This window comes from Neoarius graeffei, chromosome 21 (genome assembly GCF_027579695.1).
Source record: "Neoarius graeffei isolate fNeoGra1 chromosome 21, fNeoGra1.pri, whole genome shotgun sequence".
In the NCBI taxonomy this organism is placed as follows: Eukaryota; Metazoa; Chordata; class Actinopteri; order Siluriformes; family Ariidae; genus Neoarius; species Neoarius graeffei.
In genome coordinates this window covers 54,220,371-54,248,194 of record NC_083589.1, presented here as the reverse complement: position 1 = coordinate 54,248,194, position 27,824 = coordinate 54,220,371, and the positions used below count along the sequence as shown (strand labels likewise).

The window sequence follows — 27,824 nt, the reverse complement described above, 5'->3', positions numbered from 1 at the left end:
GGATAAAGCGGCTAGAGATAATGAGATGAGATTATTATTATTATTATTATTATTATTATGTCTGTTCCACGTAACTCAAAAAGTAGTGAACAGATTTTGATGAAATTTGGTGTACAGCTTTAGTATAATTATCCCAAGTTCGAATGATTTGATTTGGACGTTAATAATGTGTCTTGGAGGAGGTGTGTGTATATACTGTACCGAGTGCCCTACTAGTTTAACTCTTTTTCAGCTAGGGTGCCAATAATTCCAGAGTGGATTGTTGTATATCTTGCAGTTCCATATGAATATTTGTAAATTTGTGATGGATTGGCTTCATTTATTGTACCTGTCATAAATGTTAAGCAACATTTTTTTTCTCTCTCTTGAACAAGACAGGATAGATCTGTATGGGGAAAACCACGAACAGCTGGAATCAGTTTGAAGGCGCGCGTGAGGAACTTGAGCACAGCTGCATGTGCATGAAGGCGAATCCGGGGCAGAAGTGACCGAACACGTCTCCCGGGGTGAGTATGAGAAAATGCTGGGGGTTATTACTGTTATAACGCAGAGAGCTTTAATGATCTATTGCTTAATTCATAACTGAAGACTATTAACGCTATTAACGGCTCTATAGCGGATTTATTCCGCCTTTTAAATAAATGAATAAAACGAGGAACAATAGCACACAAAAAGTTTCCAAAAACTTCATTAGTCATGATGATGAATTTGGGCTTGACTTGTAGGATTGCTCATTTCTTCTGCACTTTGGGAATAGCCAGGAATTCAACGAATAAAGTCAGATTTACAGTCTGTTTGTTGAACCTATACTAGCATACTCAATAGTAAACTAGTAGATCAGAGTACAGAGAGTGGCCCTGGCACAGAAACATCCTACTATTCTAGCCTACTTAGTGCACTAGTGTGGTGGTTTTGGATGTAGCCAAAGTCTGACCAAGGAGAAGCCAAAAGGAAACTAGAAGGGCACTAGGTAGACTGGCTACCTCCACCAAGCCACATGTTCGGATTTGCATCAAAATCTAATCAATTGTTCACTGGCCCATGGCCCACCTTTCCTCAAAATTTCATCAAAATCTGTTCACTACTTTTTGAGTTACATTTGGAACAGCTAGGCAGGCGGCACGGTGGTGTAGTGGTTAGCGCTGTCACCTAACAGCAAGAAGGTTCTGGGTTCGAGCCCCGTGGCCGGCGAGGGCCTTTCTGTGCGGAGTTTGCATGTTCTCCCCGTGTCCGCGTGGGTTTCCTCCGGGTGCTCCGGTTTCCCCCACAGTCCAAAGACATGCAGGTTAGGTTAACTGATGACTCTAAATTGAGCGTAGGTGTGAATGTGAGTGTGAATGGTTGTCTGTGTCTATGTGTCAGCCCTGTGATGACCTGGCGACTTGTCCAGGGTGTACCCCGCCTTTCGCCCGTAGTCAGCTGGGATAGGCTCCAGCTTGCCCGTGACCCTGTAGAACAGGATAAGCGGCTACGGATAATGGATGGATGGGAACAGACAAAAAAAAAAAAATCCTGGATCCATCCACATAAATATCTGGATTTGCATCAAAATCTGACGAATTGTTCCTTGGCCCATAGCTCGCCTTTCCTCAAAATTTCATCAAAGTCTGTTCACTACTTTTTGAATTACATTGGGACACGGGCGCAGATAGAGGGGGGGACGGGGGGGGATTCGTTCCACCCAGATTTAAATTCACCTCGTTCAGTCCCCCCCACTTATAGGGAGGAAAAAACGTCTATGCTGTCTTTCTTTGCATAAGGCAAACCTCACGGAAAAATCAAAAGACTAATTACCATTCGGTTTATTGAGGTGCACAGCAGTACATACATAGTTGCAACTGCACAGACTGCACAGGTTGCGAGCTCGAGCTTGGTTGCTATGGTTACCCACAACAAGTTTGACAGGCATATCGGGGACAGCTCCTCCTAGTTCAGGACCCCAACACGGCATGATGAAGGGTGCCAAAAGGCAGAAAACGATTGCATCGTTTTTTCAAAAAAAAAAAACGACTGTAAGTAAACTGTGCCTTACTTTATCATATCACCTTGCAATTTTTTGATAGTCTGTTCAAAGTAATGTCGTAGTGAAAGTAAAATCGTACGGAGTAGAGATGCCTTTCTGGTAGCCTCCTTCTTTCGGTGGTAGCCTGTAGATACAGTGCTCAGAAGGCAGTTTTAATGTTTAATCTGGCGTTCCCTGCCATAATTTCAGCGAGCATATTGTTTCATAAGGAAACTTTGCGAAGAGTTGTTGACTGACTGCCGCTCACGCAACACACAGGCATAGTTAGAAAGTCAGGATGCACTGGTTTACACTTTACACACACACACACACACACACACACACACACACACACACACACACACACACACACACGTAGCCCAGCCTCTCGCTATGTTTAACAGTTGGAACTTAGCGGTTTTAAAGCTAGTTTTGCAATTTCTGTGCGTGATGATAATGTGTAAACTTTGGATTTCCATAGGCTATGTTAAAATGTTCTCATTGTCCTGGCCTGCAGGTAGTTCCTGGTGATGGCAGTGAGGGAGGTGAAATAACATGTGTACACACTACCGTTCAAAAGTTTGGGGTCACCCAGACAATTTTGTGTTTTCCATGAAAAGTCACACTTTTATTTACCACCATAAGTTGTAAAATGAATAGAAAATATAGTCGAGACATTTTTCTGGCCATTTTGAGCATTTAATCGACCCCACAAATGTGATGCTCCAGAAACTCAATCTGCTCAAAGGAAGGTCAGTTTTATAGCTTCTCTAAAGAGCTCAACTGTTTTCAGCTGTGCTAACATGATTGTACAAGGGTTTTCTAATCATCCATTAGCCTTCTGAGGCAATGAGCAAACACATTGTACCATTAGAACACTGGAATGATAGTTGCTGGAAATGGGCCTCTATACACCTATTGCACCAAAAACCAGACATTTGCAGCTAGAATAGTCATTTACCACATTAGCAATGTATAGAGTGGATTTCTGATTCGTTTAAAGTGATCTTCATTGAAAAGAACAGTGCTTTTCTTTCAAAAATAAGGACAGTTCAAAGTGACCCCAAACTTTTGAACGGTAGTGTGTGTGTGTGTGTGTATATGTATGTGTGTATATATATATATATATATATATATATATATATATATATATATATATATATATATATACACACACACATACATATACACAAAATGGAATCATTTGCTGACAGCTCAGTCCCCCCCAGTTCAAAAATCCTATCTGCGCCCCTGCATTGGGAACATACAAAAAAAAATCCTGGATCCATCCACATAAATATCTGGATTTGCATCAAAATCTGACGAATTGTTCCTTGGCCCATAGCTCACCTTTCCTCCAAATTTCATCAAAATCCGTTCACTAATTTTTGAGTTACATTGGGAAAAGTAAAATAATAATAATAATAATAATAATCCTAGAACCATCTGCATAAATATGTGGATTTGCATCAGAATCTAATCAATCATTTCTTGGCCCATGGCCCACTTTTCCTCCAAATTTCATCAAAATCCGTTCACTACTTTTTGAGTTACGTTGGGAACAGACAAAAAGCTTTAATCAGAGGTTAATGTTTTAATCACTGATTTGTTACGTTGTGTTTAAAATTAAGTGGTGTTTATTTTCTGGTTTCTGCAAACTTTCTAATAAATTAAAAAAGAAAGACAGGAAGAAAAAATGCGTGAAATTACTTCTTGCACAAAGTAGCATACTTGTTGCAGTTCTTAATTCACGCCTAAATAAATGCCTTAAACATAATTTCTATCAAAAGCTCAGTATGAATTGACTGACTTCTGTTCTGTGCTGGCCTGGTATGGAAATCTAATAGTCAGGGGTTTTTTTATCTTGAGAACAACTTTATCATGGTCCACTTATTAGAACTCTTAATCACTTTTGGAGCATTTTATTTAATCAGTGTAGATTCTCTAACTTTGCTGTTCTGATGTAGTACAGGCATTTCGCAGACACTCTTATCTAGAACGACATACAACATACCCAGAGCAGCCGAAGGTGCAGTTGGAGGTTAGGTACCTCACTCAAGGGCACTTGAGCCATTCCTGCTAGGAATTGTACCAGTGACCTTCTGGTCTCAAAGCTGCTTCTCTAACCATTAGTCCCTGGCTTTCCTCATGAATAGTAGTGAATAGATTTATGAAGTAGCCATTTCCTTTAGTGCATTATTCACAAAATAGTTAATTTTCATAACATTGGAACACTGAAAATCAGAGAGGCTCTACTTATGAGGTGTGGCTCAGAGAACTGGGGGATGTTTTACATTTAAAATAATTTCACCACTTAACCTCCAAACGAGATGAATATTTTAAAGGTGGTGCAGTGGTACAGAGGGTAGTGGTTCTGTATCACAGCTTCAGAGCTCCTGGGTTGAGTCCTGAGCTTGGGTTGCTCTCTGTAACCCCTGTTCGACCAACAGGGAATGGGTTCTTGAGGATTTATTGAAACTTGGTGCCAGATAGCGAACCAGCCCATGTTTTCAGCAGTTTTGTATGGAACCATTGTAATCAAGGATGCATCATGAACTGAGGGCGTCGCACAAAGCACATGAGAAGTAAACAGTAGTAACAAGATGGTGGTGTGCATCGATTACCTGCAAGCTTTTGTTCTGTTATTGCAGATATTTGTTTTCGTTCCATTTTTTTTCCTGAAGATGTATCCTTTTCCATTGCATTCTCCATTGCTGCACTCTGTTTCCTCTCCAAACTAATGACACGCCCACTGATGTCATCATGACATCACTGGAAAAAAAATAGCCTCAATGAGGCTGTAGCTCATACCGGCCACTGTTGTTGTGTGTGAGTTTGAAATCCAATCAATCCTGTGGGAGGAGGAGCGATTCTGTGTAGCTGCATCCATGGCCGGTGGCGCCACCTGGTGAACAACTCTTGTTGGAATATGTCTTTAGAGTCTTCTGGGTGAGTTTCAGTGAAAACATCCTAGCAGTTTACGAACAGTATTTGGTGTGACGAGTCACCCAAAATTTTCAAACGCCCATAAAATGTTAAATATGACAGGTGGTGCCACCGTCTTGACAACTTTTATACATGCCAACCTGGGGAACATTTCCATATGAGTTTGATCAAAAGCTGATCACTCCTGTAGGAGGAGTAGTGATTTTCATGAAATTGCACATCTGTAGCCTTATCCATGGTAGGTGGCACCATCTGGTGAACAATTCTTGCTGGTATATGTCTTTAGAGTCTTCTGGGTGAGTTTCAGTGAAAACGTCCCAGCAGTTTATGAAGATTAGCGTTTAATGTGACGAGTCACCCAAAAATTTCAGACACCCATAAAATTGCAAATATGACAGGTGGCGCCACCATCTTGACAACTTTTATGCACACCCACCTGGGGAACATTGTATGCGAGTTTGATTGAAATACGATCAGTCCTGTAGGAGGAGTTGTAAATTGTGGATGGACGATGACAACGGACGATACGTGATTGCATCAGCTCAACCAGCCTGGCCTGAGGCCGGATGAGCTAACGAGCTATATTTTGGTTCCAGCTGGGAACCAACTTTTCACCTTCTGAACCAATTTATTTTTGGTCGAAATGCTCTGAACAGGTAAAAATTCGGTGTGCGAATCAGAACAGAACCTATTCTCTGTTGGTGGAAAGGGGTATGTGTGGAGTTTTGCATGTTCTCCTTATGTCTTCCCACCTCCCAAAAACATGCCAGTACTGTCTCAGTGCTAAATTGCCCATCTGTGTGTACTGGTGTACAATCCAGGGTTCATTCCTGCCTCCGAATGATTGTTGTTACCGTAGGATGCAGGGGCGATTTCTCAGAGACAACAAGGGAAGCCGAGCTTCCCCTAAAATTCTCTCCCCAAACTGCGGCATCTACGACATTGAATTCTCATTAAAACAATAACTTGCATAACATAATATATGCCCAAGATTGTATTTACGTTCATAACTATCCTGTAACTTGAGTGATGTCTGACAAACTTGCAGTTCGCTACGAGAATCACCTTTGCTGCCAGGCTGTAACCAGCGTTGCCAGATACTGCTGACGTTTTCCATCCCAAAATATGTTCAAAACCCGCCAAAATGCACTTAAAACCGCCCAATCTGGCAACACTGGCTGTAACCTTTCTTATTTCAATGGGCTGTATGCGCTGGCAGCCGGGTATCCGTTGCAGTCTATGAGAGGGCTCTGAACAGCCAATTTTGGCTAGTTGTTATTGGTTAAAATCGACAAAATCATCACTTCCAGGGAAGCCGGGCTTCTCTGGGACTAAACGAGACAGTGGGAGGGACAAGAAGCCGGGCTGATGAAGGATTATTGGAGGTAGTGTTTGAAAGACATGAGGAGGGCGGTACTTCGGCGAGGAACACGGAAGTATGGTCAGTCAGTCCCCAGCGGATGTCGAGAAAGTGTAGTCGTGTGCCAAAGTGCTGTCCGAATTTCTTTTCATGTAAACGTTTCTTCTCATTGATGTCTCTGTACATTACTCTGTAAATAAATGTAAATATTACTCGTTGTGCTCCGTTAACTTTCATCCATTCTATCAGTTTGATCATTCGCGAATTCACTCGTTTATTTCATTTGTAGTTCAATCTGGTTGTAGGCTAGCTTGAGCCTTATTGGGATCTTCAGTGCTAGCTGCTAACAGAAATTGGTGAAGTCTCTGGAAAGCACAACCAGCTAGTATGACAGGGTCACAGACCATTTTCTGGAAAAGGAGCGGAGGGCAGAATTTGTGTATAAATAGTGTTCATGTTCATGAATGTGAAGTGTGTATATTGTTCAGTAATGTTAAGAGAATGGTGGGCTCTGTGTTATAGGTTATACCTGGGTATAATATTCAAGGTTCTGTGTGTTGCATAGCCTACCTGGTTATGAATTTCCAGACTGTGTTGCAGAAGATGTTCAAGGATGTGTTGCACAGCTGGGTGTTGTGTTAAAGACTCTGTGTTGCATATCAGGGTATGATGTTCAAGGCTGTTCGTTGAATAGCCAGTGATTTTTGGATGTTTGATATTTTTCATTAAGGATATGAGGCACTAGCCTGGCAAGCCAGACTATAACATGAAATGTACAAGCAAAAATACTTTCTGCCACTAGGTAGGGTTGTCTAGTTCACTGTGCTAATGGGGCACACCTTTCTATGCTTTGATATCCGGCCTACGGGTTTTACGATGAATGCGTAAAATGGGCTTCCCCTGTTTTAAAAACCAGCAGCCGCCACTGGTAGGATGTCACGATTCCTCCATTTTAAAAGGTACATCTAGAATGATGATTTCTTCTAGAGAAGGACTATATGAAAAACCCTATAACAGAGAGAGTTTCCCCGACCAGAGTGGAAATTTCCATGAAGAACTGTTTTAGGAGGCTATTTTGTTTTTTTATTATTATATTTTGAAATAATTCAACATACGAATGATCTAGTGCACAACAAAACCACGTATCTCTTTTCCCCGACAAAGATTTGACTTGGTATCTGTTAAGTTTTGAACTATTTGTCTATTAAAAATAATACAGGGTTTCTTCTTCAACCTGACCATGCACATACTGCTGCAAAAGGAAATGGATGCATGTTGATGTTGGTGGAGTTTTGGAAAACTGTTTCAACAAATCGTGCATGTGAAGTTCAGACTGTCCTTCCGCAAAAGATAAACTGTGGCACCGGAGCTGTATACACTCAAGCGTTTAGATTTTGTTGCATGCATCTGAAAAACTTCACATTTCAGTTCAGCTAAAAACTCTCCATGAGTCACGGGATTTCATTTTCTTTGTCAGTAAACTGCACTACGTGCCAAATGAGCGTGCCTTCCCACAGCTTTTGTTTGGAAAATTTAGAAAAGAGTCTTTTGTTTCTCCAGCTCTGAGACGTCACGGTGCAGATAAGCTGCCTGCCCAGAGAGAAAGAGGGAGAGCAGGAGTGAGAGTGGAGCTGGAATGGTTATTTGTAAACCCAAGATACATGTGCAATAAAAAAAAAATGCTGTCAGGAAGGAAGAAGAATGAGACCCATTTAAACCAGTTCCACATGTGTGCAGGGGCTCAGGGGAATCATCTTCAGGGTCTGCTTAAGATGGACCCTGGACATATCTTTGGTCGAGCTTTTCTAACAGCTCCTCAAACATCACGTGCAGTTTAGTTCAATAAATTACTGTGTGCTCACTGAGTTATAATTGGTTTGGGAAAAGCTTTAAGTCGTTTTTGATGCTTTTTTTTTTCCATTCTTTGCAGATGCGCAAGAAAAAAGTATGGCTATGCTGAGGAAAAGTAAGTACCAGCTTTTTCGACCAGCATTCCCACTGCATGTGCGTCATGTTCTGCATTTGTTCTCAAACTGTAGATTTATACACTAAGGGGGAGCACTGTTTTAGGAGAATAATCAACAACAGGGTGTGTTGGTGTAATGTGGGCCAGTGTGAAACAGAGTTTCACTCCGAAATGGATTATTTGTCTCTAACAGCATGTCCCCAAAGTGTTTTATTCCTGTTATACAACAGCAGTTTGCTAACGTTTTTCATTGAAATAAAGAACAACATATAATAGGTTGTTTCCATGTAGTTATACTGCCGTGCAAAGGCAAACTTCAGTACGAGGGTTAAGTCAAAAAGTTCTCAGACAGCTGTTATAATTTCAAAAGGTGTCCAATTTTAATAACTAAAACATGTTAAGACACGTCTCTCAGGTGTCTCGAACAGCTTTGACAAGTTTTAAAATGATATCTTTGTCAAGCGTTGACCTGTGTTACATCTTATTTGATCAGGCTTTTCAACCCTCAAAAATGAACAATTTTGAAATCAGAGCAAACATCAAATTTTTAACCAAGCTTGAATGGAAACCTGTTAAAATTATTGAAGCTTTGCAACAGGTTTATGGGGACTCTTCACCATCTAGAGCTGTTGTTTATGCTTGGATTAAGCGATTTAAGGAGGGTATGGAAGCGCTCCAAGACGACCCGAGGGAAGGAAGGCCTTCCACTGCAAAAAATGAACAAAAAGTCGAGCTCGTGTGGAATCTGGTGGAAGAAGATTGCCGAATCACAGTCGATGCAATCGCCAATTAAGTTGGAATCTCGCATGGTTCAGCTTTTTCAATTCCGACAGAAGATCTTGGTCTGAGTAAGCTTTCAGCTTGTTGGGTCCCGAAAGTGTTGCGTGAGGATCAACTGGCTCAAAGATCTGACCATTCTTTAGCACTTTTGACCAGAATTGAAGCAAATGAAACCAATTTTTTTGAACGGTGTGTCACTGGAGATGAAACATGGATTTACCAATATGACCCAGAAAGCAAAATTCAGTCAAAACAATGGCTACCAAGAGAAACAGCTGGGTCTGTGAAGTTCAAAGCAGAGAGGTCCGTTCAAAAGGTTATGGCGACAGTTTTCTGGGATTCAGATGGAATAATCCGAAATGATTTTCTCAAAGGACGGAGAACAGTAACTGCTAGCTATTATGAAGGAGTTTTGCGAAAGTTCAAGACTGCACTGGCCAAAAAACACAGAGGAAAGTTACACCGCCAAATCCTTTTCCATCATGATAACGCACCGGCACACTCGGCAAATACGGTTAGGGCTATCTTACGTGAATTTTGATGGGAAATTCTTCCACACCCTCCTTACAGCCCTTACAGCTCGATCTGATTTTTTTTCTTTTCCCAAAACTGAAAGAACATTTGAAAGGAACTCGATTTCAGTCCTTAGACGAGGCAAAGAAGCAGGTTGTGACCTGGTATGAAAGACATCTCCCAGAATTCTACAAAGAAGGAATTCTCCAATGGAAATACCGCTTGCAGAAGTGTTTAGACTTAAATGGAGAATATGTAGAGAAATAGCTTTGTTATTTTCATAAATATATTTTTTTCAATTTGTCTTAGAACTTTTTGACTTCCCCTCGTATCTGCCCATTTTGTGAAATTGAGTTTTGTGTATGAAGTTGAGTTGCCGTATCTGTTCTGTTATATGTGAAAGTTCTGTGGTTCTATCTGGGCAGCACAGTGGTGTCATAGTTAGCACTATTGCTTCACAGCAAGAAGGTTCTGGGTTCAAGCCCAGCGGCCGATGGGGGCCTTTCTGTGTGGAGTTTGCATGTTCTCCCCGTGTTCGCGTGGGTTTCCTCCGGGTGCTCCGGTTTCCCCCACAGTCCAAAGACATGCAGGTTAGGTTAACTGGTGACTCTAAATTGACCGTAGGTGTGAATGTGAGTGTGAATGGTTGTCTGTGTCTATGTGTCGGCCCTGTGATGACCTGGCAACTTGTCCAGGGTGTACCCCGCCTTTCGCCCGTAGTCAGCTGGGATAGGCTCCAGCTTGCCTGCGACCCTGTAGAACAGGATAAAGCGGCTAGAGATAATGAGATGAGATGAGAATATCATTAAGGAGTTAGTCAATGCATTTTAAAACAGGATACAGTGGTTTTCCTTTGATCACTTCCCGTAATCAGAAAAAGTGATTTTTCTCAAAACAGTGGAATTGGATATATAGCGTTTATGGAACCAAACTCTTCAGTTGCTCCCTCACTGATCTCACAATCTTTTTTTCTCACTCTTGAAGACAGGGGCGCCGCTAGAAATTCTGGGCCCTATGAAAGAACATACTGTAATATTACCCACCCTTTACGTTTCTGGTAACCCGACTTCTTCATGAAGTCAATTTCCTGGTGAATTCTGCTTCTACCGTGCGCAGCTAACGTTAGTGCTGGATTGGAAAGTAACAAACCTAACATGGTGTCACACTCTGGCTCCACCTACACAAGACTGTACCATGTAATGAATCGGGAGAGGGGTGAAATATAAAGACTATCTATTCTAATAATTTTGTGGCAGATAGAAAACCAAACCAGGGCGGCACGGTGGTGTAGTGGTTAGCGCTGTCGCCTCACAGCAAGAAGGTCCTGGGTTCGAGCCCCGTGGCCGGCGAGGCCTTTCTGTGCGGAGTTTGCATGTTCTCCCCGTGTCCGCGTGGGTTTCCTCCGGGTGCTCCGGTTTCCCCCACAGTCCAAAGACATGCAGGTTAGGTTAACTGGTGACTCTAAATTGACCGTAGGTGTGAATGTGAGGTGTGAATGGTTGTCTTTGTCTATGTGTCAGCCCTGTGATGACCTGGCGACTTGTCCAGGGTGTAGCCCACCTTTCGCCCGTAGTCAGCTGGGATAGGCTCCAGCTTGCCTGCGACCCTGTAGAAGGATAAAGCGGCTAGAGATAATGAGATGAGATGAGAAAACCAAACCAGAAGGTTGTTGTATTTGCTCGTTTTAAGAGACACAATTGTTAATTTAAAAAAAAAAAATTAAATTAACTTACACCTGGTGGTAATGTTCAGATTGTCCTCTGAGGGCCATCTGTCAATGCTGGGCCAATAGTCCTAACCCCCCCAACAGCGCCCTTGCTTGAAGATAATTAGTTCCTCTTTCTTGAAGACTTTCCCATGGTGGAAAACGTATAAAGTTAGAGATTTACCTTGCGATAAAAAAAATGAATCTGCACCTTCAGACCAAATCTGATTTGAGGTCTGCCAATATTTATAAAATGGTAGATAATTGGTGGTAAAGGAGAAGTTTATCAAAAGCACTTGCGTTCTTGGTGATGAGAAATGATTCAACATGTGGAATAGGAGTTTCAGGGATCTTTCTGGACTCTGACGTGAAATTATACTGCTCTCAGAGCTGACACTGTGTACCTCAATCGTGTGTGTGTGTGTGTCTCAGTCTTGGCTGTTGCAACGTGAATGAGGTAACCCTCAGAAAGGAAGTTTATTGTGTGTGCAAGTCTCCTTATGAATTTTTAAACTAGAAACTAAAACCGAGTATTGTTTGAAAGTGTAATGCTTAAAATGTTTTTGTAGCATTTTTTGAGCTTGAAAACATGATTACACACCATATTTCACAATCACTTTGGCAGTGTTGAGTAAGTTTTGTGCAGCATTACCTCAGCAGTTAACGTCCTGCGCTTGAGCCCAAACCCTCGGAGAGCCAGAGAAGCTCTGCTGGACTCAGCTGCGTGCTGGGACTATATTTCAAATCAGTTGTAACTTGACTTGGAATATTAGACATCATCCCTGAAGAAGGTCAAGAAAAAGCAACTGACTGCCACGTCTCATAGTTTTATCTCCAGTTTCAGCCAAATTTCCCAACGTTAAATGCAAAACCTGAATGTTCTCATAATCACTCTCATCAGTAGGGTTTTCTTAAATACAGTTTGATCAACTGGAACTCAAACATAATTATATTAAAGTGATATTATATTTTTCATTTTCATATAAGTCCTAATATTTTTTTAAAAGACTCATTTTATTATCGAAACGTTGTGGATCCTGTATCTCGGATCCACTCCCACTGACCTGAGCTTTATTACACAGAGAAAAAAAACAAAATGCTCCGATTACCCATGAACTCAGTTATTTCCTCAGTATTCGTTTTTAAACCCAACAGAAAGCCAGTTGATTAAACTGACGATGAGAATCCAGAAACACAATAACCAAAGACTGAAGCAACCAAAGATATTTTATACAGAAGCATAATCTCATTTTATCCTGGGATTATGATTTCTAATAGAAAACTCACTGCTGCGATTTGGGCCTATCTTTCATTGAAAATGGTAGAGGGTGCCAATAATTTTCAACAGACTGCTCGATCAGTTGTTTTTCAGTGACCTCTAGTGTCTGTGCTCTATACCGTCATCTGTGCAAACTCCCTGATAAGGAATAAAACATGACTGGGTGTGCTGTGATAAGAAAACAATCAGTGGCAGGATGGTGCGGTGAGGCCGGACACAACACAGAGCGACTGTTACCACCCTGAGGTTGATTAGTTTCCAGTAACAGCACATCCTGAAGTGTGTGTATTCCCCTTTTACCACAGCAGTTTGTTGTTGACTAGTATTTTTTACTTTATTCACGAATGACAGATCATCTCATCTCATTATCTCTAGCCGCTTTATCCTGTTCTACAGGGTCGCAGGCAAGCTGGAGCCTATCCCAGCTGACTACGGGCGAAAGGCGGGGTACACCCTGGACAAGTCGCCAGGTCATCACAGGGCTGACACATACAGTAGACACAGACAACCATTCACACTCACATTCATACCTACGGTCAATTTAGAGTCACCAGTTAACCTAACCTGCATGTCTTTGGACTGTGGGGGAAACCGGAGCACCCGGAGGAAACCCACGCGGACACGGGGAGAACATGCAAACTCCACACAGAAAGGCCCTCGTCGGCCACGGGGCTCGAACCCAGGACCTTCTTGCTGTGAGGCGACAGCGCTAACCACTACACCACCGTGCCGCTATGACAGATCATGTTTTTTTGTTTTTAAAAAAAAATCCATTTATAGTTGTATTTAATGTTGTGGAACATCTGCAAAATAACTCAGTTCCCTTATGCTGTTACCATAGAAACAAGCATGCATTAGAATGAGAACGTGGATGAACACCTTTCTGATCAATCAGAATCGATAATTAAAAAAGATAGATAGATAGATAGATAGATAGATAGATAGATAGATAGATAGATAGATAGATAGATAGATAGATAGATACTATCCACATTCACTGGATATGAGCAATCGCATGCTCTGATTGGCTACTCTACTACTAGTATATCAGCTCATATACCGTGAGTAGAGAAAAACAAAATCGCGGAGCGTGTTGCTGAACCAACCAAGAATTAAATAAAAACTCTACTTGAAAACAAAACCCCAAAAAATATAAAAAAAAAAAAGCAACAAAATATGGAATGCAAGTATTTGATGGTAAGAACTTATCTTTTTTTTTATTTTTCAAGAATTATTATTATTATCGCATTTTTCACAAATTGCTCCTGTCATTTTGCCAGTTTGTTTACATTCTAAGTGGAAATGATTTTGTCGGACGTTTTTTGAAAAAAAAAAAAAGCTCCATTTCTCAAAATCCAGTGAATGTGGATGGAATAAAACAGTTACTCCACTCAATCTCCTCGTACATGGATTATAGCCGACTCGGTGCTATGCGCCTCATCAGCTATCAGCTCATGCACGACTCCATTTCATGGAAAAACTGTTAATTAAATAAATATATATATATATATATATATATATATATATATATATATATATATATATATAAATAATGTGTGTGTATGTGTATATATATATGTGTGTGTGTGTGTGTACAGTACCAGTCAAAAGTTTAGACACACACTACTCATTCATAAGTTTTTCTGTATTTTGACTGTTTTCTAGAACAATACTGAAGACATCAAAACTATAAAATAACATCTGGAACATGTATGGAATTGTGCAGTAAACAAAAAAGTGTCAAAAAACTAAATATATTTCATATTTTAGACTCTGCACACTATCGGCGTTATCTTAACCAGCTTCATGAAGTAGTCACCTGGAATGCTTTACAATTAACAGGTGTGCCTCGTCAAAAGTTAATTAGTGGACGAGTTTCTTGCCTTCTTAATGAGTTTGAGATCAAACCGTAAATGGTAAATAATAAAAATACAAAATAAATAAATAAATAGCCCTATTCCACACCTGTAGTAATCCATGTTATGTCAAGAACCACTCAACTAAGTAAAGAGAAATGACATCCATCATTACTTTAAGACATGAAGTGTCTTTTAATTAATAAAAATAAAGAAAAAACATTGAATTAGAAGGTGTGTCCAAATCTTTCACTGGTATGACTATATTTGTATAAAACATACTGTATATATGGGTCCATCTCAGAAACTGGTCTCTCATTTGGGACATTATGGTCAAAAAATAAATGTTCTAATTTTACTATTTTTTTTGCATTTCCCTAACACTCAATGTTTCTTTTGTCATGTTTAATAAGAATAAAGATAGTATCTTGCTTTATCTGGCCTCCACTGTGGAAATTTTTTTTGATTACAATTCAAATGCTTTTGTAAAATTGATTTCCATATAAAATAACTACAGCATGAAGAATTAAAGCCCCTCCTTCACAGATGAGTGAAAATATTGAATAAATTTCCTCTTTTTGATTGCTTGGGTTAAAAATGTCAAGTTATGATGACTGAATTGATTATTCACTTAAATATGAATAATATGATACATTTTGGCTATTTGATATGGCAAAATAGGACACAATGGAAAAATCAAGAACACACCGGAAAGATGAGAATAACGGCGGTGGTAAAAGAACAGCGACTGTACCGGCTGAAGGTCGCGCGGGTCTCTGCTGCGGCGCGCGAGCAACGGGACATCACTACCGCACCAGACGGAGCGTAAGGCGAAATGACTGGCCGTAGATTCTATCAAAAGTTCGATCTAAATTGACCATGGTTGCAAAATATTGGCCAAAAATACGCAAACACTACGAAATATGAAAGTGAGATGAAAAAGAAACATTCTATTGCCTTATACTGCAAGACTAAAACAGAATAAAACTGTCAAAACTCACCTTTTCAGCGATAACGTCCGAACAGATCACCCGCGTAACAGAAAGACCGCAAATGGAAGCGCGATCAACTTCTAACTGCTGGAGTGGAAAATTCCATTCTACACATGCAAATTGTTAATGTGTGTCCTTCCCCGCACACAAATAACACGCTACGGTAAAAAATAGACCACAACTCATTTTATAGCTCAGAAATTCATACAAGACCAGCTACCATCGTAACATATTCTGTAAGAAACATATTCTATACCTAACTTTCAGCTTTCGTTTTAAAAAACAAAATCGCAGATTTATAACTAAATGTTTATATGGCGTAGTGATTTTAAGTTGCTACTTTTGGTGAGGTCGTGACCTCGACCCTGAGGCTTTCCGTTTAGATCAAAACACACGATCGTATTGGTTTTGGGTTTGCGGAAAATGGAGTTACGACGGTGATCAAATATTTTGCATGATGTTTTATTACGGTTATGATTATTCTGTGAGCGCACCAATCCTTAGGTGGATAAAGTTACAACTTGAAATAAAATTAGTGATAACTGTAGACTTTTCAGTGGACTACAGTCTTTTTAAGGGAACGCGATGTAGTCGACCATTTATCATGTCCCAGATCAAGCCGCCATTTTTCCACAAATTTGCGGAATTTTTGCCAAAGTCTGAATAGAGTATTCACATCAAAAATTTAGTTTTATCTGTATTATTTCTTCCATCATTTTATTTCAAATTCAAACCAACATCACCATTCAAAACCGTATAGTTTATTGACTGAATATATTTCGTGAGGTACCCCCACAGTACCCAGTTTCTGAGACAGACCCATATATGTGTGTTCTCTGTGTGTTCCAGTTAACCGAGTGCTGTCCATGTTACTCATCCTGATGGCTTTGGCTCTGCTGTACAGCAAAATGTTCAAAGCACATCAGCCAGATAAACACTCAGGTATGTTCAGAGCTCAGAGTATTCAGAAGGAAGTGAGCGCCTGTTGTTTAAAACTGTTCTCATGTTGCAGAGCTCAGGTACACTCAGGCCCCAAACCGAACTGTGGGCGATGAGTCTGAGACGGACATTCCCGTAGTGGTCTGTGCAGCAGAAGAGCGTCTCGGTGCTGCCATGGCAACAATCAACAGCGTGTATAGCAACACACAGGCCAGTGTATTCTTCTACATAGTGACCTTGAGAGATGCTATTAAGCTGACAAGGTATGTCATGTTATAACAGATCATAGTGTTATAAATCATGATCAGTGACATGAGATACAGTAGATACGGAAAAGACTTATTCCTCTACAGGATAGTTCCTTGTTCTTTTGTGTTCCTGGTCTTGAGCAGGCAGTACATTAAGAGAACCAGGCTGAAGCAGATCAAATATAAGATTCTGGAGTTCAATCCCATGGTACTGAAAGGCAAAGTGAAACCAGATTCATCCAGACCAGATCTCCTTCATCCTGTAAGCATTGTTTTATTATAAAGACTCAAGAGCTTATTCCATAATGTACCATTTTTGCATTCCATACTTTTACTCAAGAGTTTTTGGATATGTACCACTAAATAAAGAGGATTTACATGGAACCCAGTCTGAAAGGAAAATCTTCTGTTTGAGATGGAACCTTAAGATGGATCATTTTTGTGAAATCAAGCACAACAGCTAAAAAAAACAAAACAAAAAATAAAACCCACATACCAATGGTATAAAAGAGTAAGGCAAGGGCTGAATTCTTTTTAGTCCAGACTGCGGATTCAACACTGATAGTTGTCAGGTGATTACACAGAATGACACGCCCCTGAGATTTGATTTCCATTTAGGCTGATAGTTTTCTGCTCGCTTCACTGACACATCCGTAACACATCAGCAACAGTGTTTGAGAAGATGTGTAATAAATATGAACAAGGTGGATTATTTCTCTAGCATTGCCTTTGGAGGAGAAGTTGGGGAAAGCCATGGCCTAAAGGTTAGAAAAGCAGCTTTGGGACCAAAAGGTTGCCGGTTTGATTCTCTGGACCAGTGGGAACAGCTGAAGTGCCTTTGGGTGTTGGTGGGTGGCATAGTGGAGCAGCAGGTTGCCTCAGAGCTCCAGGTTCCTTCTGCGTTCTCTGGTTTCCTCCCACCTCCAAAACATGCCAGTAGGTTAGGGTGATCAGATTTCCCTAGTCTGAAACCGGGACACTTTTGCGCGCGACCATGCTCGTGCACGCACACCTTTTTTTTTAATGTAAACGTGACACTCAGAGAGGTGCTCTTATCATTTTGTTGAAGCTCACATTTATCAACATCTCACATGAAATAAAACAAACAGGCATTTTGTTATCTAGTAGCATAGTGGGATACAGATCAGTTAAATTATGGTCAGACAACAGATTTTGTAATGGCTGAGAATAGGCCAGGCTATGTCCATAGGCCAAATTTACACTGATTTATTTCACCTGTTTGTGAGAACAGCAAGAAGAATGCATATGCACATGTAGGCTATATCTCTAAAATTGTATGCACTATAGCATGAACTTAAAAAGTAGATATGTGACCTCAACATAGCCTAGGTCAGAATCAACCTTACTAACCATTCCCCACAACTGAATGAATAAAGCAAGAAGATGTGTACAAAAGTGAACACTTCAATGGAAGGTGCAGCAAGCTGTTCAATATGGCCAAACTGTCAGAATGGTATGTTAAACAGAAACAAAAAAGAGACAAGTGATTTGAGAATATATACTACGCAAGCCGAGAGAGGCTCTTCATATAATCCTTTTTTTTATTCACCTTGTTATCCCGAGATAACGACATAATTAATTCAGGATCTCGAGAAAACACCACAACTAATTCGAGATCTCGAAAAAACAAAACCGTTATTCCGTGATCTTGAGAAAACAAAACAATTATTTCATGATCTCGAGTAAACAGCTGAGAAATGGTTCATTCAGGTGCGCCAAGAGACTTGTGATATGCTGACTTTGGGGCTATTTCTCATTCTGTATAGACGCAACTTTGGTCATTAGAATGTCTGGAATAATCAATCACCTAATAAGGCAATATTTTGATCAGGGGTTGACACAGGGAGAGATTGCATTGTCTTTTAATAAGGGATAATTTCAAAATTAGTCCGCGGCACCTCTGCAGAAGACTGGCCCGGCTTCGTCTCTACCGACGGAGATACAGTGATCCAGCTGAGATCATGAAGTAACGGTTTTGTTTTCTCGAGGTCTCGGAATAACGGTTTTGTTTTCTCGAGATCTCGAATTAGTTGTGTTGTTTTCTCGAGATCCTGAATTAATTATGTCGTTATCTCGGAATAACAAGGTGAATAAAAAAAGATTATATGAAGGGCCTCTCTCGGCTTCCGTAAAATATACACTCAAACAAAACAGCAGTAAAGGAGGAGAGGGGCGACAGCCCGAGGAAAGCCCCCACAGGAGCGCAGAGCATTTGCAGCATAGGCTACCCAACTCAGTACAAGAACAAAGCACTTACAGTGTGTGCAGTAGGCTTCGTGCGCATTGTTCTGCACCTCTCGGAGGAAGGGGTAGGTGCCCTGTAAATCTTTGGAAAAGGTACATTTTCTTTTCGGCATAATTGCTGCGGCATTACTGCTGCTAGCTGCTAGACAAAGAACATTCGTGCCAGTTAATGTTTATTTTATTGTTGCATGGCAACACGTTCTGTTGTCTGGAATAATGTGGCTAAATAAACACCCATGCCACAGGGCCAGGGGGCAGTAACCAGGAAAGTTTGCGATTCCTGTCAATTCATCAAAATAGTAAATGCAGACATTTCTCCGCTAATGATTCCCACGCTGCTCAGTCGCAAACGTCGCGAGTGGCGAAAACCGGGACATATGCGTGTCCCGACAGACTTTTGTCGGGACTCGGGACACACAACCCCAAATCGGGACTGTCCCGGTAAAACCGGGACGTCTGGTCACCCTACAGTAGGTGGACTGATGAATCTAAATTGATCTGAAATCAAATTCCTTTGTAAGAATTCAGTCACTGACTTGGACGAATGTGGAACCCATGGGCTAAAGGTCAGAGAAGCAGCTTTGGGACCAAAAAGTCACTGGTTTGATGACCTGGACCAGCAGTAATGGCTGAAGTGCCCTTGAGCAAGGCACCTAACCCGTAACTGCTCCCCAGGCTGCTCTGGGTATGTTGTACATCACTCTGGCATTTAGAGTGTCTGCTAAATGCCTGTAATGTAGTCTGTGATGAAGTTAAAAGTAGATCCATAGACTAAACAGAGGGACGCTAATACATTATGTTGAGCAAAATATGGGCCATAGCTATGAATTGTAAACCTACAAAGTGAACCAATATGATAAAATGATGCATCTTCGATGTGTTGCAGCTGAACTTTGTAAGGTTCTACTTACCCCTGCTTGCTATCAGCAATCATAAGAAGATTGTTTACCTGGACGATGACGTCATTGTTCAAGGTATGATTCAATACGTTTCAGTCATGTGACTCACCCTGAAGTCATTTGTTAGGAATAAAATCTGACACTAGTGGCAGGGAGAGATGGGAAAATAGTTACTTGGCACGTGTGAGAGAAAACGACAGTGCATTCATTTCATGAGTGAAACCCACAGGAGATATCCAGGAGCTTTACAGAATCAAGCTGCAGTCAGGACATGCAGCGGCATTCGCTTCAGATTGTGACCTGCCTGCTACACACGAGATGGTACGCAGCATGGGCATGCAAGTACGTATCTGTATGTAGACTGGCACTGAAAACTGTATCGTGCTTTTCATTATATTATATTATAATGCAAGCCTATGGTATACAATTTCATGTTCAAAAAGATGACTTTTTTTTTTTTTTTGCTTGCACTGTTCCCTGTGTGTATGCCAGACATCCTACATGGGTTTCCTGGACTATCGAAAGCAGGCAGTCCGGGAGCTGGGCATTAACCCCAACGACTGCTCCTTTAACCCTGGAGTGTTTGTGGCTGATCTTGACGAGTGGAAGAAGCAGAAGATCACTGTGCAGCTGGAGAAATGGATGAGCAAGAACTTCAAGTGAGCCCTAAATATCAGGATTAGGGTTAAGGTTTTCAATATAAAGACAAACATGGCACCACTAATATGATTTTTCCAAAAACAGTCTGTGGTTGTTGGAGTCGGAGTGGCATTGTGCATCGGAGCAGATGACTGTTCGAGAAAGAGGAATATCGGAGTACTCTGCTATTGTAATCATCATGACGATTCACCAGTGGCGAACTGTTACCATTAGAGCTGGGACTTGAGCTCAGCCAAAACTTAGCCAGACGGCTCTGTTGTGTGTAGTTGTTGATGTTGATTTTAAAAGTCTCATCTCATTATCTCTAGCCACTTTATCCTGTTCTACAGGGTCGCAGGCAAGCTGGAGCCTATCCCAGCTGACTATGGGCGAAAGGCGGGGTACACCCTGGACAAGTCGCCAGGTCATCACAGGGCTGACACATAGACACAGACAACCATTCACACTCACATTCACACCTACGGTCAATTTAGAGTCACCAGTTAACCTAACCTGCATGTCTTTGGACTGTGGGGGAAACCGGAGCACCCGGAGGAAACCCACGCGGACACGGGGAGAACATGCAAACTCCGCACAGAAAGGCCCTCGCCGGCCACGGGGCTCGAACCCGGACCTACTTGCTGTGAGGTGACAGTGTTAACCACTACACCACCGTGCCGCCCCGAAATTAACACAAGTCTGAGTGAAAAATACTGTGGCGAGTGTGTGTGTAACTGACTATAACCAGTCAGTTACTCTAATAATAACTAATAGTCTAATATTACTAATAGATGATGCAGAGGAGGCGAAGAGTTGATCTGTCAGCATTTATTCTGGAAAACAATGAATGAAAGGGCGATCAACACACAGAGACGGGAAAGAATTCTGGCATCCCTACAACATAATACACCAGTTAGCACACAGCCAAATGGCTACTCAGATAAACACTCAGTGTTTCACACAGAATTTTACAATGCTAATTTACATATTTGATCTGATAGAGACAGCGGATGTGCGTTAAAACAGTCTTACATCGAAAAATAAACATCATATCTTAGGAAAAAAAACCAAATATATATATATATATATATATATATATATATATATATATATATACACTACCGTTCAAAAGTTTGGGGTCACCCAGACAATTTTGTGTTTTCCATGAAAAGTCACACTTTTATTTACCACCATAAGTTGTAAAATGAATAGAAAATATAGTCAAGACATTTTTCTGGCCATTTTGAGCATTTAATCGACCCCACAAATGTGATGCTCCAGAAACTCAATCTGCTCAAAGGAAGGTCAGTTTTATAGCTTCTCTAAAGAGCTCAACTGTTTTCAGCTGTGCTAACATGATTGTACAAGGGTTTTCTAATCATCCATTAGCCTTCTGAGGCAATGAGCAAACACATTGTACCATTAGAACACTGGAGTGAGAGTTGCTGGAAATGGGCCTCTATACACCTATGGAGATATTGCACCAAAAACCAGACATTTGCAGCTAGAATAGTCATTTACCACATTAGCAATGTATAGAGTGGATTTCTGATTAGTTTAAAGTGATCTTCATTGAAAAGAACAGTGCTTTTCTTTCAAAAATAAGGACATTTCAAAGTGACCCCAAACTTTTGAACGGTTGTGTGTGTGTATGGGTCCGTCTCAGAAACTGGTCTCTCATTTGGGACATTATGGTCAAAAAATAAATGTTCTAATTTTACTATTTTTTTTTGCATTTCCCTAACACTCAATGTTTCTTTTGTCATGTTTAATAAGAATAAAGATAGTATCTTGCTTTATCTGGCCTCCACTGTGGAAAATTTTTTTGATTACAATTCAAATGCTTTTGTAAAATTGATTTCCATATAAAATAACTGCAGCATGAAGAATTAAAGCCCCTCCTTCACAGATGAGTGAAAATATTGAATAAATTTCCTCTTTTTGATTGCTTGGGTTAAAAATGCCAAGTTATGATGATTGAATTGATTATTCACTTAAATATGAATAATATGATGCATTTTGGGTATTTGATATGGCGAAATAGGACACAATGGAAAAATCAAGAACACACCGGAAAGATGAGAATAACGGCGGTGGTAAAAGAACAGCGACTGTACCGGCTGAAGGTCGCGCGGGTCTCTGCTGCGCCGCGCGAGCAACGGGACATCGCTACCGCACCGGATAGAGCGCGAGGCAAAATGACTGGCCGTAGATTCTATCAAAAGTTCAATCTAAATTGACCATGGTTGCAAAATATTGGCCCAAAATACGCAAACACTATGAAATATGAAAGTAAGATGAAAAAGAAACATTCTATTGCCTTATACTGCAAGACTAAAACAAAATAAAACTGTCAAAACTCACCTTTTCAGTGATAACGTCCGAACAGATCACCCGCGTAACAGAAAGACCACAAATGGAAGCGCGATCAACTTCTAACTGCTGGAGTGGAAAATTCCATTCTACACATGCAAATTGTTAGTGTGTCCTTCCCCGCACACAAATAACACGCTCCGGTAAAAAATAGACCGCTACTCATTTTATAGCTCAGAAATTCATACAAGACCAGCTACCATCGTAACATATTCTGTAAGAAACATATTCTATACCGAACTTTCAGCTTTCTTTTTAAAAAACAAAATCGCAGATTTATAACTAAATTTTTATATGGCGTAGTGATTTTAAGTTACTACTTTTGGTGAGGTCGTGACCTTGACCCTGAGGCTTTCCGTTTAGATCAAAACACACGATCGTATTGGTTTTGGGTTTGCGGAAAATGGAGTTACAACGGTGATCAAATATTTTGCATGATGTTTTATTCCGGTTATGATTATTCTGTGAGCGCACCGATCCTTAGGTGGATAAAGTTACAACTTAAAATACAATTAGTGATAACTGTAGACTTTTCAGTGGACTACAACCTTTTTAAGGGAATGCGATGTAGTCGACCATTTTTCATGTCCCAGATCAAGCCGCCATTTTTCCACAAATTTGCAGAATTTTTGCCAAATTCTGAATATTCACATCAAAGATTTAGTTTTATCTGTATTATTTCTTTCATCAATTTATTTCATATTAAAACCAACATCACCATTCAAAACCATATAGTTTATTGACTGAGTATATTTAGTGGGGGACCCCCACAGCACCCAGTTTCTGAGATAGACCCATATATACGAGGGTAAGTCAAAAAGTTCTAAGACAGATGTTATAATTTCAAAAGAATTTAAAAAAGGAATACGAAGAAGGAATTCTCCAATGGAAATATTACTTGCAGAAGTGTTTAGACTTAAATGGAGGATATGTCGAGAAATAGCTTGGTTATTTTCATAAATAAAGATTTTTTCATTTGTCTTAGAACTTTTTGACTTACCCTCGTACGGTATACTGTATTAATGAATATTATCCGTGCAGGATTCACGAAGCCAGCTTACTCCTTTCCAGACTTCCCAAGCAGGATAATGTCCACACGTGTGTTACACTAATTAACATCCCATCGGAAACAATAGTGGAACCATTAACAGAACCCAACAAATGAACATATTTTACATTTGAGGGATTTGGGGAAGTTCACAAAAAAAGAACTTTATTCATATGAAATTATGACATTGTTATATGTGCGTGGAAGAAGAGTCTGGGGTCAGAAATCTTAGTTTATCAGTCGTTAGCCTGTGCTACTTGCACTCGATAGCACTGGTTTGACCGCTTTATTAGCATTCGCTAACACTACTGACGAGCGCTACATCGACTGGAAGGTGACTTCACTGCTGCACTGACTCACGGTCTTCGAGAAGGCCAAGGGCGATAAATTTTTGGTCCCTCCCACTATAAATCTAAATCTGATTGGTTAATTAAATCATCTGTCACTTTTTCCATAAACATACACTGCCATGGCCTTTTGTCCCGGCCATGAAGTCCTAACCAATGAGTGAGCAACTCTAAACTCTTAGCCTCGAGACAACAAAAAAAAATCTCATTGGATAACTCGATTTTAATGTTTTCAGGACAGTAACCCTTTCATTACTGAAGCAAATTTGATACAAAATGAGGCCAAATTAGAAGAGAATAATTATGATGAAATTAGGAAAGAATGAAAGAAATTAAAAATAATATCTGAAATGCTGATGTTTGGGCTTCTCTGAAAGCCGAGCAGGCCCTGACGGTCCCCCTCTGCGATTCACAATCTACTCATACTGAACATCCTCTTAGTGCTGCTTATCTTTCCTCTTCTACACATGGATGCTGTCATGGTTTATAATCAGTGTCACACAAAAGAGAATCGGTTCCTTTGATGCGAATATTGATACTGCTGCTATCTACTTTTCACATAATCTATTTACACACCATAACTTTAATATTCGACCTTGTACCTGCTTCTGTGAATTATTAACATATATTTTTCCTTTGGCTTTGTAGGGAAAACCTGTACAGCAGTTCCATGGCAGGCGGTGTAGCCACTCCTCCTATGCTTATAGTGTTCCACAACAAATATACGACAATCGACCCGAAGTGGAACGTCAGACACCTGGGTAATTCAAAACACCGACTTGTGCCTGTTTTTTTTTTTTTTTTTATAAAACACTTAATTTAGCAACTACAGTGATTTGCTCCAGTCCTGTGGTGGGGAAAAAAAATTAACATTCCTTCACATTAAAACTATATTCTGTAGTATTGCTGAATTATTTCCTATGGGTAAAAAAAACAAACATTTTCTTTTGTAAAATTGAATTTTACGAGAGAGAGAGGTACCGGCGGCACGGTGGTGTAGTGGTTAGCGCTGTCGCCTCACAGCAAGAAGGTCCTGGGTTCGAGCCCTGGAGCCGGCGAGGGCCTTTCTGTGTGGAGTTTGCATGTTCTCCACGTGTCCGCGTGGGTTTCCTCCGGGTGCTCCGGTTTCCCCCACAGTTTCCCCCAAAGACATGCAGGTTAGGTTAACTGGTGGCTCTAAATTGAGCGTAGGTGTGAATGTGAGTGTGAATGGTTGTCTGTGTCTATGTGTCAGCCCTGTGATGACCTGGCGACTTGTCCAGGGTGTACCCCGCCTTTTGCCCGTAGTCAGCTGGGATAGGCTCCAGCTCGCCCGCGACCCTGTAGAAGGATAAAGCAGCTAGAGATAATGAGATGAGAGAGAGGTACCATTTTTGTCAGAGATCCCCCTAGTTGACAGTTAAGTTCATCTCATCCTTCTACAGGGTCGCAGGCAAGCTGGAGCCTATCCCAGCTGACTACGGGCGAAAGGCGGGGTACACCCTGGACAAGTCGCCAGGTCATCACAGGGCTGACACATAGACACAGACATTCACACCTACGGTCAATTTGACACGGACACGGGGAGAACATCCAAACTCCACACAGAAAGGCCCTCGCCGGCCACGGGGCTCGAACCCAGACCTTCTTGCTGTGAGGCGACAGCGCTAACCACTACACCACCGTGCCGCCCCGACAGTTAAATTATTCCACGAAATCAAGTTGTACATGAGCTGATGGCTGATGAGGCACATAGCACCGAGTGCTATGTAAGCCATGTACAACGAGATTGCGTGGAATAATTGTTTTATTCTATCCCCAGTCACTGGATTTTGAGAAACGGAGAATTTTTTTTTTTGCAAATTCGATAAATAAAAACTTTATACAAAACATCTGACAAAATTCCTGCTTAGAATGTAAACAAACCAGTGAAATGACAGGAGCAATGTGAAAAATAAAAAGGATATGTTATCACATACTTTTATACTGTGTTGCTTTTTTTTTTTGTATTTTTGAGGGTTTTGTTTTCAAGTAGTTATTTCATTCTCAGTTGGTTCAGCAACATGCGCCGCCATTTTGTTTTTCTTTACTCATGATATATGAGCTGATATCCTAGTAGTAGAGTAGCCAATCAGAGCATGCAATTGCTCACATCCAGTGAATGTGGATAGTATATCCATCTCTCAGTTGCTATTCTTTGAGCCATTTCAGTTTCTTTTAAAATACTTTAATTTTGGGAGCTTTGTTTCAGAGCAGAATTTTTATTTCGTCCTTGGTTGGTTCAGCAACACGCTCCACCATTTTAGGGTTTTCTACTCATGGTATACGAATTGATATCCAAGTAGTAGAGTAGAATGTGCGATTGCTCATATCCAGTGAATGTGGATAAGTGTTTAAGATATAACCTAGATAAAAAGTGTAATAGTTTGCACTGCTGCAATTTCTCATGACAAAAGGGGTGGAATTATTCCATTACAGTTTAAAGAACAGTATGTAAGGAATAAAACACCTGTGGTATGCTGCTGTAGGAAGATAATCAGTGGTTTGATGCAGCCCGAACTATCAGATACGCTGTTAGGGAAACTCTAATCAACACCTTCTGATCAATCAGTAGGCAGTGTTTAACAGCACTGTGGTATAAATGACTCAAAATAGTTGAAATAACCAAGAAGCAGTATCACTGTTAAAAATATTTCAGCTAGCTAATGACGTTAAAGTTAAATAACTTGTCAGAGCACCAGTTGATCTTAGTTCACATGAAAATGCATTGAAAAACTCCATAATATCCCCCTCAGGTTGGAGTCCTGATGCTCATTATCCTCAGTCTGTCCTCCAAGATGCGCAACTGCTTCACTGGAATGGCCGCTTTAAACCCTGGGACTACCCCTGTGTTCACATTGACCTTTGGGAGAAATGGTTTATTCCTGACCCCTCTGGAAAATTTGTATTGGTGCGACCTGAAACATGAAAGGAAGAGGGGACCCAAAAAAAACCCCGACACTAATGAAATCTACATGGCCTGTTTTCATAAGAGATCATACACTGTCTGAAAATAACAGCTGTAAAAGGTTTGTTACTCACATGCACTGTGCTACTCAATTTATAATGTGGGAAGTTCAAAAACTTCTAGACCTGTGTTCATTTTCAAGGATGCTTTTTTTTTTTTTTTAAAGTTTCAGGCCTTAGCTATGGCCAGATATTTCATTTTCTGGCCCAGACATAAGCTCTGCCCTTTTTTTTTTTAAATTGTGAGGAGTCAAATAGAACGTGTACACAAATGCATAACTCAATTTTTATCCCTTAACTGGCAGAGGAAGTTTCCCTTAACATGGAATAACAGTCGGGACGTATCCTCAACCATGAGATACAATCCTGATAGTGTCTTAGATCAATTACTATAAACTCATTAAGTCTAGAACACTGACCAGTTTGTTTCTGAATGCAAATGCATCAAACTCATGTTTGCTATGAGCCAAGTATTAATAAAAAACTATGCTTTCACATGGAGGTGTCTGCTTTGGAGCTTGAACACTTGGTGTGAAATTACACAAGTCCTTGTTCAAACTTTCCAATTACAAAAGTTAAGCTGAAAAGTAATAGTTGTCAGAAAGGGGTGGGTAAGAAGGAAAGAAACAGTGGCAAGCTTTGAGTCAATTCATTTCAAAGGCAGCAGAGGGCGCTAGAGTGC

General features: G+C 40.6%; 1 protein-coding gene across 2 annotated transcripts; it reads left to right on the top strand.

Moving 5' to 3' along the window:
- The first annotated feature begins 398 nt into the window (after nucleotides 1-398).
- glt8d2 (glycosyltransferase 8 domain containing 2) lies at nucleotides 399-27,597 on the top strand. 2 transcript variants are annotated; one of them, XM_060903694.1, is made up of 10 exons: nucleotides 399-506; nucleotides 8,239-8,274; nucleotides 16,249-16,341; nucleotides 16,412-16,601; nucleotides 16,731-16,848; nucleotides 19,738-19,825; nucleotides 19,980-20,092; nucleotides 20,243-20,409; nucleotides 24,806-24,918; nucleotides 26,932-27,597. In XM_060903694.1, exons 2-10 carry the CDS (start codon nucleotides 8,256-8,258, stop codon nucleotides 27,102-27,104), a joined length of 1,074 nt encoding a protein of 357 aa, XP_060759677.1. In that variant the 5' UTR covers nucleotides 399-506; nucleotides 8,239-8,255; the 3' UTR covers nucleotides 27,105-27,597. The 2 variants fall into 2 exon arrangements, with proteins under 2 accessions (XP_060759677.1, XP_060759678.1); XM_060903695.1 differs by lacking the exons at nucleotides 24,806-24,918; nucleotides 26,932-27,597 and adding an exon at nucleotides 20,495-20,678.
- Nucleotides 27,598-27,824: the final 227 nt, after the last annotated feature.

Coding starts and splice junctions, on each gene's coding strand:
- glt8d2 (XM_060903694.1), top strand. Junction 20,093..20,242: donor TACGCAGCATGGGCATGCAA/GTACGTATCTGT, acceptor TGTGTATGCCAG/ACATCCTACATGGGTTTCCT. Junction 20,410..24,805: donor TGGATGAGCAAGAACTTCAA/GTGAGCCCTAAA, acceptor TTGGCTTTGTAG/GGAAAACCTGTACAGCAGTT.